The 16,844-nt window shown below is 45.8% G+C and overlaps 1 protein-coding gene across 1 annotated transcript in view; it reads left to right on the top strand.

Annotated features, from left to right (window-relative positions):
• Positions 1–475: 475 nt before the first annotated feature.
• LOC134403969 (store-operated calcium entry regulator STIMATE-like) overlaps positions 476–16,844 on the top strand; it is a 51,050-nt gene continuing 34,681 nt past the window's right edge. Inside the window, exons 1-5 of the mRNA XM_063134515.1 lie at positions 476–481; positions 1,150–1,498; positions 11,309–11,357; positions 12,925–13,020; positions 13,707–13,828. Of these exons, the coding sequence (XP_062990585.1) occupies positions 476–481; positions 1,150–1,498; positions 11,309–11,357; positions 12,925–13,020; positions 13,707–13,828 (622 nt within the window). The remainder of the gene's footprint in view (positions 482–1,149; positions 1,499–11,308; positions 11,358–12,924; positions 13,021–13,706; positions 13,829–16,844) is intronic.

The raw sequence follows: 16,844 nt of genomic DNA on the forward strand, positions 1-16,844 counted from the left end.
CCTGCTGGGCAAGTGGCCTTCCTTGCATTCAGTGGGGGTGAATTCTCCGACTTAATTATGCAGAAGTACTAAAAGATTTTGGCACTGGGGGGACTGTTCAGCCCTCAGTATGCGCCCCTGCTTGGCAAAGTAGGAAAGGGCAGGGCCATGCCTGGAGGAGCTTACAGGAGAGAATTCGTCACCCCAGAGGATCATCCCAGAGCGCAGGACACGGAATAACGGGCTGAAGTTAAAGGAAGCCAGATTCCGGCTGGACATCAGGAAAAATTTCCTGACCGTTAGAGCAGCACGACAATGGAACCAGTTACCTAGGGAGGTGGTGGGCTCTCCTACACTAGAGGCCTTCAAGAGGCAGCTGGACAGCCATCTGTCAAGGATACTTTAGGGTGGATTCCTGCATTGAGCAGGGGGTTGGACTTGATGGCCTTGTAGGCCCCTTCCAACTCTATTATTCTATTATTCTATGAAGACGGGGATGGAGGTGAGTATTTTAGAGAGCCCTATTTCAGGGTTTGTCTGTCCACCCCACCCTGAAGTAGTAGTAGTAGTAGTAGTAGTAGTAGTAGTAGTAGAAGAAGGAGGAGGAGGAGGGGGAGGGGGAGGGGCTGCAGACATTGTCATCTTTTCGGCGCCAGGTCAAGACTTTTCTCCCAGGCAATATGTCAATGAGCCTGGGTCTGTTTTTTTGGCTCATCATTTGTAAAGTTGTTATGGTGGTTTTAAATGTATGTGCGTTTTGCATGGTTTTGTGGTTTTTAATCTTTGTATATTGTTTGTGTTTTTTTGTTTTTTTATCTTATGTGAACCGCCCAGAGAGCTTCGGGGCGGGCTATGGGGCGGTATACAAACGCAACAAAATAAAACCAAAGAAGAGCGCACCTTGGTCTAGCCACCGAGGACCCACAAACGCAATAAAAGAAAAGCAAAAAAGAGCGCACCGTGGCCATCGAGGACCCTGCCTCCGCGGTCTCCCCCCTCCCCGCGCCGCCTCCGCCTCCGCCTCCGCCTAGCTAGGGGGGCGTGGCGGCCTCCCTCTGAGCCTGGCCCCTCCCGGGGGAAGCGCCATGAGCCCCTTCCCCAGAGGCGGCGTCGCTGCTGCCCGGCGGAGTCTCCCTGGAGAGGCTTTCCCCCTTCCGCGTCCGTCTGCAGCTGCTGCTCTTGCTGCGCGAAGCGCCTTTGTTTGGGGGTGCCCGCGTCGGCAGCCCCGAGGAAGGAAGAAGCAAGCAAGCAAGCAAGCGGAGAGGCAGAAGCGGCAGCGCTCGCCCGCCTGCCCGCCCTCCTTTTGTCCACGGCTCCGCGGGGATGGCTCTGCTTGCCGCCGCCGCGCGGCGCGCTCCTAGCCGCGCGCTCCTGCTGCCGTCCTCCGAGCAGCTCCCGGCGCCCAACCTGACTCAGGTGAAGATCCGCCCGCAGGGCTGCGACAACGGGGCGCTGCTCGACCGGTTCGGGGTGCTCATGCAGGCGCTGCTGGCGGTGGTGGCCTTCAGCACGCTCATGCGTAAGTTTCCGCGGCTCCCTTCCGCGCGCTCTGCGCTTTCTGCCTGGCTCTCTTCCTCTTTGCTATAGTTTCTTCCTCTGTTGTTGTTGTATAGTTACTATTAATAATATTGGTCATAATGATAGCGATTTAGAATATTTATATTGTGTTTTGATTGATGTTTTATGTATTTTATTATTTATTTATATTATTACATTTCTATACCGCCGCGCAGCCGAAGCTCTCTGGGCGGTTTACAACAATTAAAAATGGTAAACATTAAAAGTATACAAAATTTAAAAACCGTCAAAAACATAAAAAACAGTATAAAAACAACAGTGTGTTTTATGTGTTCTGTGCTGTTGTTGTTCCCCGCTTCGATCAGGATGGAGAGGCGGGTTAGAAATTTTTTAAAATAAATTTTTTAAAAATACCGCTTGTCATTTTAAAAATCCCAAAGCGGATTACAAAATATTATAAAACAATATGTTATTAAAATATAACAGGATTTAGAGAAGTTAATGGTTGGGGAAAACCCAAGTCACCCCCCTTTTTTCTTACTTTCCTTTATTCATCGAAACTTTTCTCTTTCTTTTGTCATTCCTTTTCCCTCCTTTTATTCTTACTCCTTTTCTACCTTTACTTTGTATTCTTCCCCACCTCTTTCTCTCTCTCTCTGGCTTTCTTTCTTCTCTCACCCACAACCCAGATCACTGTGTGATCCAATTTGGTTTGTGAGGAAAGCTGAATTTTTTCATTGCCAAAATCGCAGAAACCTTCAACAACCGACTAGGAAAAGAACCCTTTGAATCATATAGAATCATATAGAATAGCAGAGTTGGAAGGGGCCTACAAGGCCATCGAGTCCAACCCCCTGCTCAATGCATGATGGAGAAAGCTGGTCAATAGGGCTGCAGGAGGAATACAGTGCCTTAAATTTCAAGGTGCTTTAAAATCATCTTCAATGCAAAGAAAGAAAGAAACGTGACCGCATGTTTCTTTCTTACGCGCACACGATGTGTCTAACAATTTCTTGCAAAGAACACCCAACTCATGGCGACAAATCCTTCTCCTTCTAAGCAATGATTTCCTCTTCCCCACTATTAATCCTTTCCATTTCTCAACTGTCCTCATGTTTGCTGCTTGCTTTCGTCTTTCTTACATCCATATCTCAACAACAGTCTCCCTCCAATGTTTAGTCTATTTGAGTACAACCCAAAGCATGTTTAGCCAGAACCCCCAAAAGTCCTACAACTCCCAGCATAATGCTGGGAGTTGTAGGACTTTTTTTTCTCCGTCTAAGCATGCATAGGATTGTGCCCTTAATTGGCTAGATAAAGCAATTTAAAACCCTCTGATCAGTTCAAAAGGGGTCCTCAATTAATCAAGTGGACTCTTTTTAAAGCATTTTATTATGTTTTAACACAAGGACTTGGAAAAACTGCAGGTGGTGGCTGCTGTGACAGGTGCCTACAACACCTGAAAACAAATTATGCTCTTTTGATGTTTAAGGCAACTGTTCTATATGCCTGTTTATTGCAGATTGAATTAGCCAAGAGACTCCTATGCTGAACAAGGCATTCATGTTCAGTTGCTGAGAGGAATTTTGCCCTCTTTTACCAGTCTTTAATGTTGCCCTCCATGTTCCACCATAGACCTGGTTTTATAGTTGCAACCATTTACAGAGGCACAGGAGTGCAGGTAAACTCTGGGTAGCTCCTATCCCATTAGGAGGCTGGTATTCATCTGATGCATAGTACTTTCTAATTGGGAGGGTATACTGGGAGTCTCATTAGTGTAGTTCTCCCTCCCGCCCCCCAGTTTGCACAGCTGTAATGCCTCTCTTAAGGCTTAGCTGCTGGAGGCAAGAGGTTTAAGCTAAAATAAGCTGAGCTTTATGATAATTTGCCCCTGCCCCCTTTTTGCCTTTGGCCCCTCCCACTACCGGAATGCCACTCCCCGAAAACTTTTCTGAAATGAAATTCAGGCCTTTGGGGCTGAAAGAAGTTCAACCGCCTGGCTTTAACTGTAGTTTGACCCACAGAAATCAGCAGGTGAAAAAGTTTCTGTAGCCGGGCAATGAGCGTGATCACCTGTTAATGTCTGTGGATCACCCTTTCAGAGCAAGAGCCGGTTAAGAAGTTGGCAATGTTTTAAATTTTGTAATGCCGCCTTGAGGCCCAGCTAGGGTGACCATATGAAAAGGAGGACAGGGGCTCCTGTATCTTTAACAGTTGTATTGAAAAGGAAATTTCAGCAGGTGTCATTTGTATAGGCTGACCATATGGAAAGGATTACAGGGCTCCTGTATAATTTCATCAGGTGTCATTTGTATGCATGCAGCACCTGGTGAAATACCCTCTTCATCACAACAGTTAAAGCAGCAGGAGCCCTACCCTCTTTTGTATCTGGTCACTCTAGTATAGCTAGTGCAGCTTTAACTGTTGTGATGAAGAGGGAATTTCACCAGGTGCTGCATGCATACAAATGACACCTGCTAAATTTCCCTGTTGTGTACAACTGTTAAAGATACAGGAGTCCTGTCCTCCTTTTCATAGGGTCCTAGGCCCAGCATTGGACAAAAGGCAGGATATAAATATAATAACAATAACAATAATAATAACAACAACCCTATGCCCCATTGCAGTTTCCAAAATTGTCTGGGGACGCATCTTTTTGCACCAGGCGCAATCAGCAGGGACCCACTGATTGCATTTCTATACCGCCCAATAGCCAAAGCTCTCTGGGCGGTTCACAAAAAGCTCTCTGGGTGGGTGACCATCTTTCAGGTGCATTTGGTCTTCCTTGTCAAGGAGTTAAGGTTATACTGGTTGGACTGGAATTTTTATATTGCATTTTAGTCTGATTGCTTGATTTAAAGCACAACCCAATGCATGTTTACACAGAGAAAGGCCCTACAACTCCTGGCATGCTCCAGCCTTCATAGCTGGCTGGGGCATGCCGGTAGTTGTAGGTCTTTTCTCTGTCTAACCATGCATTGGATTATACCTTTAGTTTGTCTTAATTATGTTTTAATAAGCTTTTTAAAAATCCCTTAATTGCCCTTCCCTAACTCTTCAGAAAGAGGAGCTGCGCTGTAAATCTAAATATATATTCATTTCTGTTCGGTGTGTTCCAACCCTTTGCCGAACATGAATATTGACCCCTGAACCTCAATTTGATCCCAAGGGCCATTGTGGAATTTTATGGGGTATCACTTTTCTCTATAATCATGAGACCTAGAAACTTGTTGTTTTTTAAAAAAACAACACAGATCTTAGGGCTCCTACAGTTCTCATTAAAACAGTAGCTTAGACTAAATCTAAATCATAAACTTTTCCTGTTATCCCAGTGCCTCCTCTTCCAAAACTTCCATCCCCCCTCCTTCTTCTCAGTCCTCGTCCAGTACCCCCTTGTCCAGTACCCCCTTGATTATTCCTGGCTCAGCAGGGCACCTTTGCCAAATGCACCGTCTGTCTTGGGAAGTTCGTCTACTGTTTACTTTGGCAGCATGTTGCGTCCCGGCCCAGGGCGAGCAGCTGTTCAGACATCCCCTTCCATTGTCTTACAAACCAAGCCATCTGGATAAGCGGCATTGGTGAAGCTAAGGATGCGGGAGGGGTGAGCGTTAGCCCATTGGCTCAGCAAGCCCTGAGTCTGGAAATGTTTTAGTATCATCCATCCTCGATAGACAGAGATCTGTAAATGCAGAAATGACAGCTTGTGCTTTTCTTCCTTCTGTGTTTAAGAACGTAAGAAGAGCCCTGCGGGATCAGACTAAAATCCAGCATTCTGTTCCCACAGTCACCAGCCAGATTCCTATGGGAAGCTCACAAGCAGCACATGTGTACAAGAGCCCCCCTCCTGATCATGTTCCCCAGCATACTGCCTCCGACACAGGTGGTAATATATAGCCACCATGACTCCCCAGGATGAGTCTAAGTTGGCTTTGGCAGAGGCCCAAAGAGGGGTGAAGAAAATGCCTCAACGCTTGTTGCTAGGACTATGCAGTCCTCAAACGTGGCAGCTTCTCCTGCACCCAGGACTCTCTCTCTCTCTCTCTCTGCCTGTCCATTTCTCCTTAGGATTGCTCCGTGATGGTAGAAATTGCAACCTGAGAAATGCTCCTCTCCACAAAACTTTTAATAATAATAATAACAACAACAATAACAATGACAACATTTATTTCTTACCCGCCTCTCCATTTTGATCGAGGCAGGGATCAACAGCAAATATAAGATACATAAAACTGAATTAAAAACATAATATACATGGTTAAAACATCCTAAAAGCATTCTAAAAACATCCTAAAATCCCCCTGGATTGGCCTGCCGGAAGAGATCACTCTTGATAGCTTTCTTGAATGCTAAAAGACTGTTAAGTTGACGAGTCTCCTCCGGCAGGCCATTCCACAGTCTGGGAGCAGCAGAAGAGAAGGTCCTCTGGGTAATGGTTGTCAGCCTAGTCTTTGCTGACTGAAGTAGATTCTTCCCAGAGGACCTGAGTGTGCGGGGCGGATTGTATGGAAGAAGGCGATCCCGCAGGTAGCCTGGACCCAAACCATGTAGGGCTTTAAAGGTAATAACCGTCACTTTATACTTCGCCCGGAAACTAATCAGCCAGTGAAGTGATTTTAAAGTTGGTGTAATATGGTCACCCCTAGATGTACCGTTGACCAACCTGGTTGCCATATTTTGCACTAGTTGAAGTTTCCGGACTAGGCACAAAGGTAGCCCTATGTAGAGCGCATTGCAGAAGTTGAGCCTCGAAGTAACCAGCGTGTGCGCTACCGTCTTTAGGTCTTCCGACTCTAGGAAGGGGCACAGCTGGCGTATCAGCCGAAGCTGATAGTAGGCAATCCACTTTTAAATGTTCAGGAACCCCCTCCGGACTTGAAAATGTGATTCTTCTTTTCCTCTGTCTCTTCCACCTGCCCTTCATGTAGGTTTTGTGTATATATCACTCCACTGCTGTTCATAGGAGTCTGGGTATTTGGGTTTTGGAGCCCAGACCACAACTCTTCTTGGTACTTGGGTTCTTCCACAAATTATGTCCCTTTTAGTCGCACCAGTTTGTCATCAAATGTGTGTTTTGTGATTGGCCACGCCCACCATGGCAGCCATTTTATAAATGGGAGTGCCATTTGTCTTGGGCTGCGGCTTAGTGGTAGAACACATGATTTGTATGCAGAGGGTCCTAGGTTTGTTTCCTGGTATCTCCAGATAGGGCTGGAAAAATTCCTGCCTGAAACCCTGGAGAGCTGCTGCCAGTCAGTGTCAGCAGTACTGGGCTAAATGGACTTCGCGTCTGACTCAGTATAAGGCAGCTTCCTATGTTCTAAGCCCCCCCCCCCATGGCAACCATTTTGTGAAAGTGCATTGACACTCCCTCAAAATTCCAAATGTGCCCACCGGCACCCAATTGGGGAATCCTGGTCCATCTAGCTTAGTGTTGTCGGCACTGACTGGCAGCAGCCCTTCATTGTTTCAAGCATGGGCTTTTTCAGCTTTAACTGGAGCAGCCAGGGTTCAAACTTGGGACCTTTGGCACACAAAGCATGACTCTGCTACTGAGCTGGATATCCCTTTATGGTGCTCTGCTCCTTAGCTCCTGGTCTTCTTATTTAATTTATTACATTTATATCCCACCTTTTTTCCTCCAAGGAACCCAAGGCAGCGTACATAATCCTTCTCCTCTCCATGTTATCCTCACAACAACAACCTTGTGAGGTAGGTTGGGCTGAGAGGCTGTGACTGGCCCAAAGTCACCCAGCGGGTTTCCATGCCCGAGTGGGGACTAGAACCCAGATCTCCTGACTCCCAGTCCGACACCTTAGCCACTACACCACACTGGCTATCTGGGGCCGTAGCTAGACCTAAGGTTTATCCCAGGATCATCCCGGGTTCGTCCCTGCCTGAGTGCTGGATGCCGTGTGTGGCACTTAGATGAACAGGTTTGATCCCAGGACAATCCTGGGATAAACCTTAGGTCTAGCTATGGCGTTGGACATCTTCTCTGCCCAGCCCCACATCTTCTCCCAGGAATGCTAGTATATCAATATTTTAAGAAATAATGAAATGTGGTGGTGTGTGGGAGGATCCAGAGCTTAGTGGCAGAGCACCCTATTGGCATGCAGAATGTCCCAATGCTCAATCCCAGGCACGTTTCTGCTAAAAGGACTAGGTGGCTGATAACGGGAAAGACCTCTGCCTGAGATCTTGGAGTAGTACGGCACCAGTGCCAGAGCTTGGCACCACTGGGTATCTGCCCAAGGACCCTGGCCCAGCAGGGGAAGCCCACTGCCAACCCCGGAGCTCTCAGGCCTTGCTGCTTCCTGGTCACTTGGCTTCTCCAATTGACTAAGCAGTGATGGGAGCAGCAGCCTCAACTCCCCTTACCTGCTCTCTTTTTGGGGGTGGTGCAGTCCGGGGCAGAGAAAGCAAAGGGACAGCAGGGAAGACTAGTTTCTCAGGAGAGAGGCAGGTTTAGAGGTAATGTTAAGCAAGTCACGGGCCCCTTTGACCATTGTACTTCTAGAGAGATGAAGGCCTGGGGGGAATAAGACCCAGAAAAGATGGTGGTGGTGGTGGGTAATTCCTGATTTTTACCAAGGAGTTTGGGAAAGTTTGGTCAGGGGGGGATGGTTCTCCCCATTTTTTGGTGCTTGGGCCCCCCCGCACGTTTCCACACCTTCACATCTTTATCTATTTCCTAGACTTTTTTATATTGGTCAGTGGTGGGATCCATCCTACCCCATATCTCCATGTTTTGTTGAACCAATCCTTTAGAATGTATGTCTCTGCGCTTTGATTCCCTTGTGTCATGGTCAAAGCAATCTAAATTTAGAGCGGAGTGATTAATTTAGAGCAGAGTGATTAATTTAGAGTAGAGTGATTCTACTTTCTGGCTGGGGGATGCCGGGAATATTATTATTATTTTTTTTAATAAAACATTTGTATCCCAGCCTATATCACTGGGGTCTCAGAGCCGCGTACAGATAAAACCATACCAACTGTATAAAACAATGCATAAAACAAATTAGTCAGACTTTTTTTCTGTCTTAACATGCATAGGATTGCACCTTTATTTAATTAAATCTCCCTGCATCTTACCAAGGTACACAGAGTAGTGTATGGTTAAAAAGTAACTACTATAAAAATGAATGGTACCAGATATACCATCACTTGCTACCAGATCTTTTTAACTGTGGAGATGCTGCGTATTGAACGGGGGACCTTCCGCATGCAAAACTCCGGCTCTAACACTGTGCTATGGCCCCTCCCCAGTAACAATACAGCTATAGGTTCAGGTTGCACATCACTGCAGGAATCCTTGGGTTCTTTAACCTAGGAATTGTTCCACGTAGTTAACTGTTTAACCCAGAAATTGTGGAATTGAGCGGAGCGCATGAGTTGCATGTAAGTCATTTCCATTTTCAATTAACAAACCAGGAAAGCCCAGAGTCCAGAAACTCTGAGTAGTTCATGGGTTAAACAACCCAGTGCTAATCCAACAATTGCCTGTGGTTTGTTACTGGGTTAATTGCTTAACCCATTAAGAACCCAGAATTTCTGGGTTCTGACATCATGAAACAACCCATGAAAGATGTGTTCCTGGGTTGTTAATTGCAAATGGAAATGGCTCGCTCCACTCATCACTACAATTCCTGGATTAAACAACCCATGAATTTCCACTGTGGCATGCAAACCCATTCCCCCTCCTCTGTTACTGTGCCACAATATCTATCCTGGGGCAGATATTGTCCGCGCCTCAACTGTGCTTTAGAATGAACTGTGCTTTAGAACTTCCCGACTGTTAGAGCAGTATGATAATGGAACCAGTTACCTAGGGAGGTGGTGGGCTCTCCCACACTAGAGGCATTCAAGAGGCAGCTGGACAACCATCTGTCAGGGATGCTTTTGGGTGGATTCCTGCATTGAGCAGGGGGTTGGACTCGATGGCCTTTTAGGCCCCTTCCCATTCTACTATTCTATGATTCTATTATCACAGTTCCTTTTAGTTTCTCCCATAAAACTAAATAGGAACCACTCACTTTTATGAAAGAACCCAAATGCAGCCTGTTGTACTATCTAGCATCGGTGCTAGCGAACAGGTCCAAGAGCATTTATCAGCATGGAAAGGAAGAACCTGATTCTTAGTTTGGCAGGAGATCTGAGGATATTTTTTTGTTTGTTTTAATCCTCACTTAATGGAAAATGACACATTGTGGGCCTGGAGCTGCTGAAGCTAGAAACACAGTTGTTGAGCGTGATAAGATGACAACTTAAAAAGGAAGGGTGTTAATGATGTGATGCCTTGTTGAGTAGGTCTTGTCAAGCCTCATTAGATTTAAGAGAGTTATCAGAGACAGTGTAATTATCACAGGCAGTAAAACGGCTGTATTAACAGATAAAAGCGAGGGCGATAGAGAAATAATTAACTGCTTAATAGGGCATTAATTCAGAGATGGTTCTGCTTTCGAAGAAGAGCGGTCAGGATTATGGGGGCTTAAGAAGGCCATGGGATCTGTTTCAGTTGAGTTGACTTAAAAAGTTGTGGGAGAGGAGTGTTAGATGCACATCAGAGTGTCTCTGCTTTGTGAATGGAAAACTAGCATGTAAAGTAAAAAGGCGCTGTGGGGGACACCATATATATTTGACAAATTTCAGAATTCGAAAGGGGCTGCTTGAATTTGTCACATTTGAGATACTTCCCCCCACCCCTTTCCCTTAATCTCAACTCTTAACGGTTGAATTTTCAGGCATTTAAAAATATGTTAATGTTTTTTATACTTTAGTGGTTAGAGTGTCGGACTGGGAGTCAGGAAATCCAAATTCTAGTCCCCACTCAGCCATGGAAGCTCACTGGGTGGCTTTGGGCCAGTTACAGACTCTCTGCCCGCCTACCTCACAGGGCTGTTGTTGCGAGGATGAAATGGAAAAGAGGAGGACCATGAAACCTGCCTTGGGTTCCTCGCAAGAGGAAAAAAGGGCAGGATCTAAATCTAATAATGAATAAATATAGATCCCTAAAAGTGCTCGCTTGGCAGCACCTATATCTTGGTCATTGTACTTTTTAGGTGTCAGGTGAATACATATTTGTTCTCTGAGGTTTTTAAATTTGCTTTTTAAACACTGGAAATGAAGCTTTTACTCTGAGGTTTTAATTAATTGTATTTGTTTGTTGATTTTAATTGCATCTTTGTTTTAACTTGAATTGTAAACTACACCGGGCTTATATTATGATGGGCAATACCTTCAGAGCACAATCTTGTCATCCCAGAAGGACGTCCTATGCCCAGGAGAACATCTCCAGCTCCATGGTAGAGTGCATGTTTTGCATTCAAAAGGTCCTAAATTTAATCTCAAACATCTCCAGTTAAGGATTGCGGGTAGCTGGGAAAAGACTCTGAGACTTTGGCAAGCTCTTGCCAACGAGGGTGGACTGCATTGGTAAAGGACTGCTTCATATGTCCTCAGCCTTTTGACCTCTTAGGCCCTTTCTACACCTAAGGATTATCCCAGGAAAATGGAGGGATCGTCCCTGCCTGCTCCCGGGATCCTCTGTGTGTCGTTTGGATGCACAGGGATGATCCCGGGATGATCCTGGGATAAATGGCTGGTATAGACATGCCCTTAAGCTCGAAAGCCCAGCCCAACCGTTTGGTAGAGTGACAGACAAATATGGCGGCCGAATATATTGGAGCAAAACCACATCCCAAAACGGTGTGAGGGTCTGGCTTTCTTAATGCTGGTTTTGAATTGAGGTCCTTCTGTAGTAGCCTTTGGGAATCAGAGTATTCTAAATCCCTCTTCTATTCCCTCCATACAGTAAAACGATTTAAGGAACCGAAAGCAGAGAGGCGCCCCTGGAGGATATGGTAAGAAGTGTTCGTTTCTTTAAAAGAAAAGCATTGAGAAAACCTGTCTGCATTAAATCAGGCTTGATTTTATGCTGTGAAATGCCTTGCCCCCACTCTTCTAGCCCCACTTTTTGCCTGCTGGACTGGTTTTGTATTTGTTGGGAAATTTTAATGCAGGAGTCATAAAAATTCAATCCCCCCTACTGCAGTCTGAAGTGGTACAGTCCATTCTATCACCTCCATTCTGTTGCATGAATGGACCAGGACTTAATCTTTGCATATTATAGGCCCTTTTTCCCCTCCTTTCTAGTAACCTGAATGCATGGAGAGTGAGCAGGATCTAGCAGAAGATCTGAAAAAGAAAAGCCCCTGTGTTCATTTAGTTCTCTGTGCATGGGGTCTTCCTCACGATTCCCTGTCACACAAAAAGAGTTTTATGAGCAGTGTTGGCTCCAGGTTTTGAAGACCTTGTACAAGATACCTTCAGTGAATGTATTTGGCTGCCACCATTGTCATTAGCGGCTGTTGCTCCTCTTTTTTTCATCATTGCTCCCATTTGTTTGCTTGGCAGGCAGAAAACCATGGAGCAAGTAGGCTGTGGCATCTCCTACTCCTCCTTCTTACTACCTCCATTGGCTGGACCAGGGCAAGAGGCTTGAAAACAAGCAGGTTGCCATGGTGAGGAAGAGGAGCAACTCCAGGGCATCATTCTTAGTGGGCCCCTGCTGGATTGTGGGCCCTTGGGAGCTGCCCAATCACGCCCACCACTGGCATCAGCCCTGCCTATGACCATACAGCTGTATATGCTGTATGGTCATAGGGGCCCTTTTCAGAAGTTCACTGAATGTGTGGAGGTCTGTGTGTGGGGCTCAGTTCAGACAACACGTTAGTCAACGCATGGGTCAACGGTTGAGTTTTTAGGAGGTACTCCACACACGACATGTTCTAACTCCACCGTTGTGTGACTGTGGGATACTGTGGAGCTGAGTAAAATTCATTGCGACAGTTGATTGACAGTTCCTCCCCCAGTCCTCCCGATAGTATCCCAACAGCCATTGCTGCAAAAACCAGTCCCGGCGGCTCTCCTAGAGTGGCTTTTGCTCCTTTCACCACTCTTGCTAGCGAATGCTGTAGCCAGTAGGAAATGTCAACTCAACGCAACGGAAAACTCCTTGGAGCCTGTCCCACAACATGCAACACAAGGGTTGTGCAGGGACTCTCCTCTGCACAGCATGGATATTCAGGGTGGAGTGGTGGTGGGGAGTTTTCCCTCCAGACAACGCATTTCTCAACGGTGGTGTAAAAACTCCACCGTGGGCGTTCTAAAACCACCATTGAGAAACGTGTTGTCTGAACTGAGCCAAAGTGTCTGAATACCAGTTCCTAGAGAACACAAGCAGGTCAGTGCTGGTGCCCTCATCTCCTGCTTGTGGGCTTCCCACAGGCAGCTGGCTGGCCACTGTGGGAAACTAGATGTTGGAGTAGAAAAGCCTTTGATCTGACCCAGCAGGGGTGCTCTTTCTTGACTCCATGTCATGCACTTCTGCTGATTTTTTTTGTATCGTTTCTTCCAAACTCCTTCAAGGTTTTACGATACCTCAAAGCAAGCCATAGGAGCGCTCTTCATCCATTTTGCCAACATTTTCCTGTCTGATCTCACGGAAGAAGATCCCTGCTCTCTGTGAGTTTGGCTTTGCCGTGTGAATGAATGAATGTGGGCCGGTCTATCTTTGGGGGCAGTGATGATTGTATTAGGGAGTTGGTGTAGGATGAGCAATGAGCTTGTCAGTTCTGAGCAAATCTTGGCGAAAGGCGTGAACCCACTGGGTGGTCCCAGGTGAGTCTGTGGCTTAGTTCACCTGTGGCTGGATCATTGTGAGCAGGTTTGTGGATGGCAGATTCCTGCTCTCTTCCTTCTCCTCCCCTCTCTCTGTGTGCTCTGACTTCCTGGTTTGTGGCAAACCATAGTTTGCTGTTGCATTTAAAGTGGATAATGATGGTTTATGCAAACCATAGTTCCTTTCCAAACGCACAAGCCCAAAGCTTTTGCATAATGCCCAAACAATAATTTCGCCATTATTACGTCCAAGCTTGAACCACTGTCTGTAATATAGCAATGATACAACTGACTTGCCTTTCCTGGGATATGATAAGGAAGGCTTTTGTTAGGACTGTGGCATGGGAAACATAACTCCACCTGCAACCCCTGCCACCACAATCTCGAATGCTACCACCACCTCTCCAGCCCTGGTTTTTAAAAGCAGCAGTGGCAAATCATGCGTTTAACATAAGATGCAATTTAGCCCCAAGAACCAGCTTAAGGGTTCTGGTTTGTTAGCATGGTTTTTTTGTTCTTATCCATCATAGTTATCTAATGAATTTCATCTTGGATGCCACGTTGGGGATGCTACTGATCTGGATTGGCGTGAAGGTGGTGTCCTGGGTCGTGGAGTGGCGGCGGTATGCACACCTTGTCTTTGGGGAGTATGGTAAGTCAATGGCAATTTTCTTGTTTCACGTTTGCCCTTATAAGTGTATTCAGATACCCCTCGCCCCAATAACAATGCATTATTGCATTGGGCCCAGAATTGGGCAAAAGGCGGGATACAGATGATGATGATGATGATGATGATGATGATGATAATAATAATAGCTAAAAAACAAATCTTAACAAAGTCATTTGAGAGAATACGTTGTTGTTGTTACATATTTCTGCAACTTTTTTGTGGGGCTACATTTCAGAATTTAGGAAGCTGCCTCGTACCGTGTCCGAATTTGTCCATCTAGCCCAGCATTGTCTATTCCAGGGGTGCAAACCTCAAGCCGGGGGCCACAACCAGTTCTCCAGAAAGCCTTGCCTCTTTCCCCCACAACCACCAATCATTTCCAAGCTCTCGTACAGTTTTTTTCCTCCATTCTAAAAGGTGGAAATTCCTCTCCTAAGGTTTAATTGCTAGCAGTAAAAGCTTCCAAGCTAAAATATGCCGGTTTTCTTGGCATGTTTGGCCCTCAATCTTTTGCCTTTGGCCTCACCCACCGCTGGAATGTGGCTTCCAGATTTTTCAAAATTTGGTCTTTGGGCTGAAAGAGCTTCTGCATCCCGGTCTATTGGATTAGCTGGCAGGGGTTCTCCAGGGAAACAGAGATGCTTCAAACAGAGAAGCATCGTTTCCATCACCCTGCCGCCTGAGTCTTAAACTGAAAATGCCAGGGATTGAACGAGACCTTCTGCATGCGAAGGATGGACTCCACTACAGGGCTTGGGTCTTCTCCAGATTTATTATGTTCTGCTACTACTGTTGGTTGTTGGGAAGGACAAAGAGTTTTGTGAAGCATACTGAAGCCTTGTTCTTTGATCTTTGGAGTCTATGGGTGTATTTAACATTATTATTATTTTAAAGATATCCTGTAGTTGTGTGAGAGCTAGAAAGTTAAATTTTCTAAATGAAAACTAAAATTCTCAGTGGGTGGAGAGTCGAGCTTGGTCATAGCACTTCTTGCTCTCTTTCCATCCTTAAAAAAAGGAAAAAGAATAAATTCGGTGCTCTCAGGTTTGTCTTTGCCTTGTGATAATCCATTTTTATCTCATTTTAAATGATAAAGAGGCATTTCAGCTGAAGCTGCTGGAAGAAATGAGCTCTAAATATTCCTAAATATTTCTTTATAAAGCCCTACAATCCACAGCATTCTCCAGCCAGCCATGCTGGGAGTCGTAGGACCTATTCTTCTGTCTGTCTAACATGCAGACAGTAGAAAGGGAAATCCAGGACAAATAAAAGGAAGTACAGTGCATAGTGAAATTATGGAATTCACTACCACAAGATGTAATGATGGCCACCAATCTGGATGGCTTCAAACAGGGTTGGATAAATTCCTGGAGGCAAAGTCTATCAATGGCTACTAGCCCTGATGGTTGTGTGCTATCTCCAGTATTTGAGGCAGCAAGCCTGTGTGCACCAGTTGCTGGGGAACATGGGTGGGAGGGTGCTGTTGCACCATGTCCTGCTTGTTCATCCCTGGCTAGATGGACCCTTGGTCTGATGCAGCATGGGACGACTTATGTTCTTATGCATGGGATCGCACTCATGTAACTTCCTAGGGTAACTGGGGATAACATTTTTTCTTCTATCTATTCTCCCTCCCTGTTTCTGAACTTGGATTTTTGGAGTGTCTTCCACATACAATTCCACTGGGGGGCAGCAGTTCCTATCAAATGTGGGTCCGTACTTCACAAACAGCTCTATGCTTTTGCACGCCTGGTGTAAGAGAAATGGTGTCTCTTCATACTTCTGACAAGCAGTTTTCTCTGTTTGTTTGACCGTCTAAAGCTTCCTAAAGAATTTTAGAATAGATAACCGCTGATCACGGAGGTGCAACAGAATGAAGTCATGCCTGCTCAGGAGTTTTTCTTGCACCCAAGTCATCATTTGGAAATTTGCGTGAGGTTTTCCTAGGTGTAGGGAAATAGTCCAGATGATGTTGCATTTGGACACGAAAAGAGGAACAACACGAGAATGCAGAACTTGTTATTGGCTGCAGGATTGTGAACATCTGGAAAATCCTGGCATGAATTAAAAAGCAAGTTTCTAGCCTTTAGGATTGCAAAGAGGGGGCTGTTGAAAGTGCTTGGACAATGCTTGGTTAAAATCTCAAGAGCCAGGAGAGAGAGGCTGAGGATGAACAGTGCTATGGAGGAGCAAAATAAAGTATGCAAAATCTTTTCATATTATTGCCCCCACCTACATAATTCGTGCACAGTGCAGAATTCATCTTTTTCTGGATGCAGAATTTTGGTTGGCTTGCTGCAGAGGAAGCCCACCTTGTAAATGCAGCACTGCCTTTCGTAAAACCTGGTTTCATGGTTCTTCTAACAATTGTGCATAGGAACTACAGTGACTAATGTGGTGCCTTGAACTTCCAGCCCCTGGAACAGAACGTGTCTTGGTAGAAGACTTGTGGATGTGGGCTAGAGACTTATAAGGCTACAGTTTCATTTCTCTCTTTGGCTTGTGTATATACCCCCAACCCTCAGCTCTATGTAAACAAACTGACATTTCTCTGCAAGCTTGTTTTGGAAGAAAATGCCTTGAATCTGTGAGAAAGGTGGGTGATATTTTGTACCACAAGAACAGCAAACTCTAGTAATGCACATTATGAGTCAAGCCCCCACTTCTGTTTAGGGTTCTGCATGGCCACCCAACCCACTTCGGAGGCTGATTTGGAGCTTCCGAATTGGCCCTGATCCGCTTCGGGCCACTTCAGATCCGAAGTGAGATTTGGACATCTGAAGCTGCTGGAGGAGTGCCTGTGAAAGCCAGGTGCAAAGCTGACAGGGAGTGTGACGGACTCCCCCTCAGCTCATTTCATAGAATCATAGAATAGCAGAGTTGGAAGGGGCCTACAAGGCCATCGAGTCCAACCCCCTGCTCAATGCAGGAATCCACCCTAAAGCATCCCTGAAAGATGGTTGTCCAGCTGCCTCTTGAATGACTCTAGTGTGGGAGG

The sequence above is a fragment of the Elgaria multicarinata genome, chromosome 9, assembly GCF_023053635.1.
Source record: "Elgaria multicarinata webbii isolate HBS135686 ecotype San Diego chromosome 9, rElgMul1.1.pri, whole genome shotgun sequence".
Classification (NCBI taxonomy): Eukaryota; Metazoa; Chordata; class Lepidosauria; order Squamata; family Anguidae; genus Elgaria; species Elgaria multicarinata.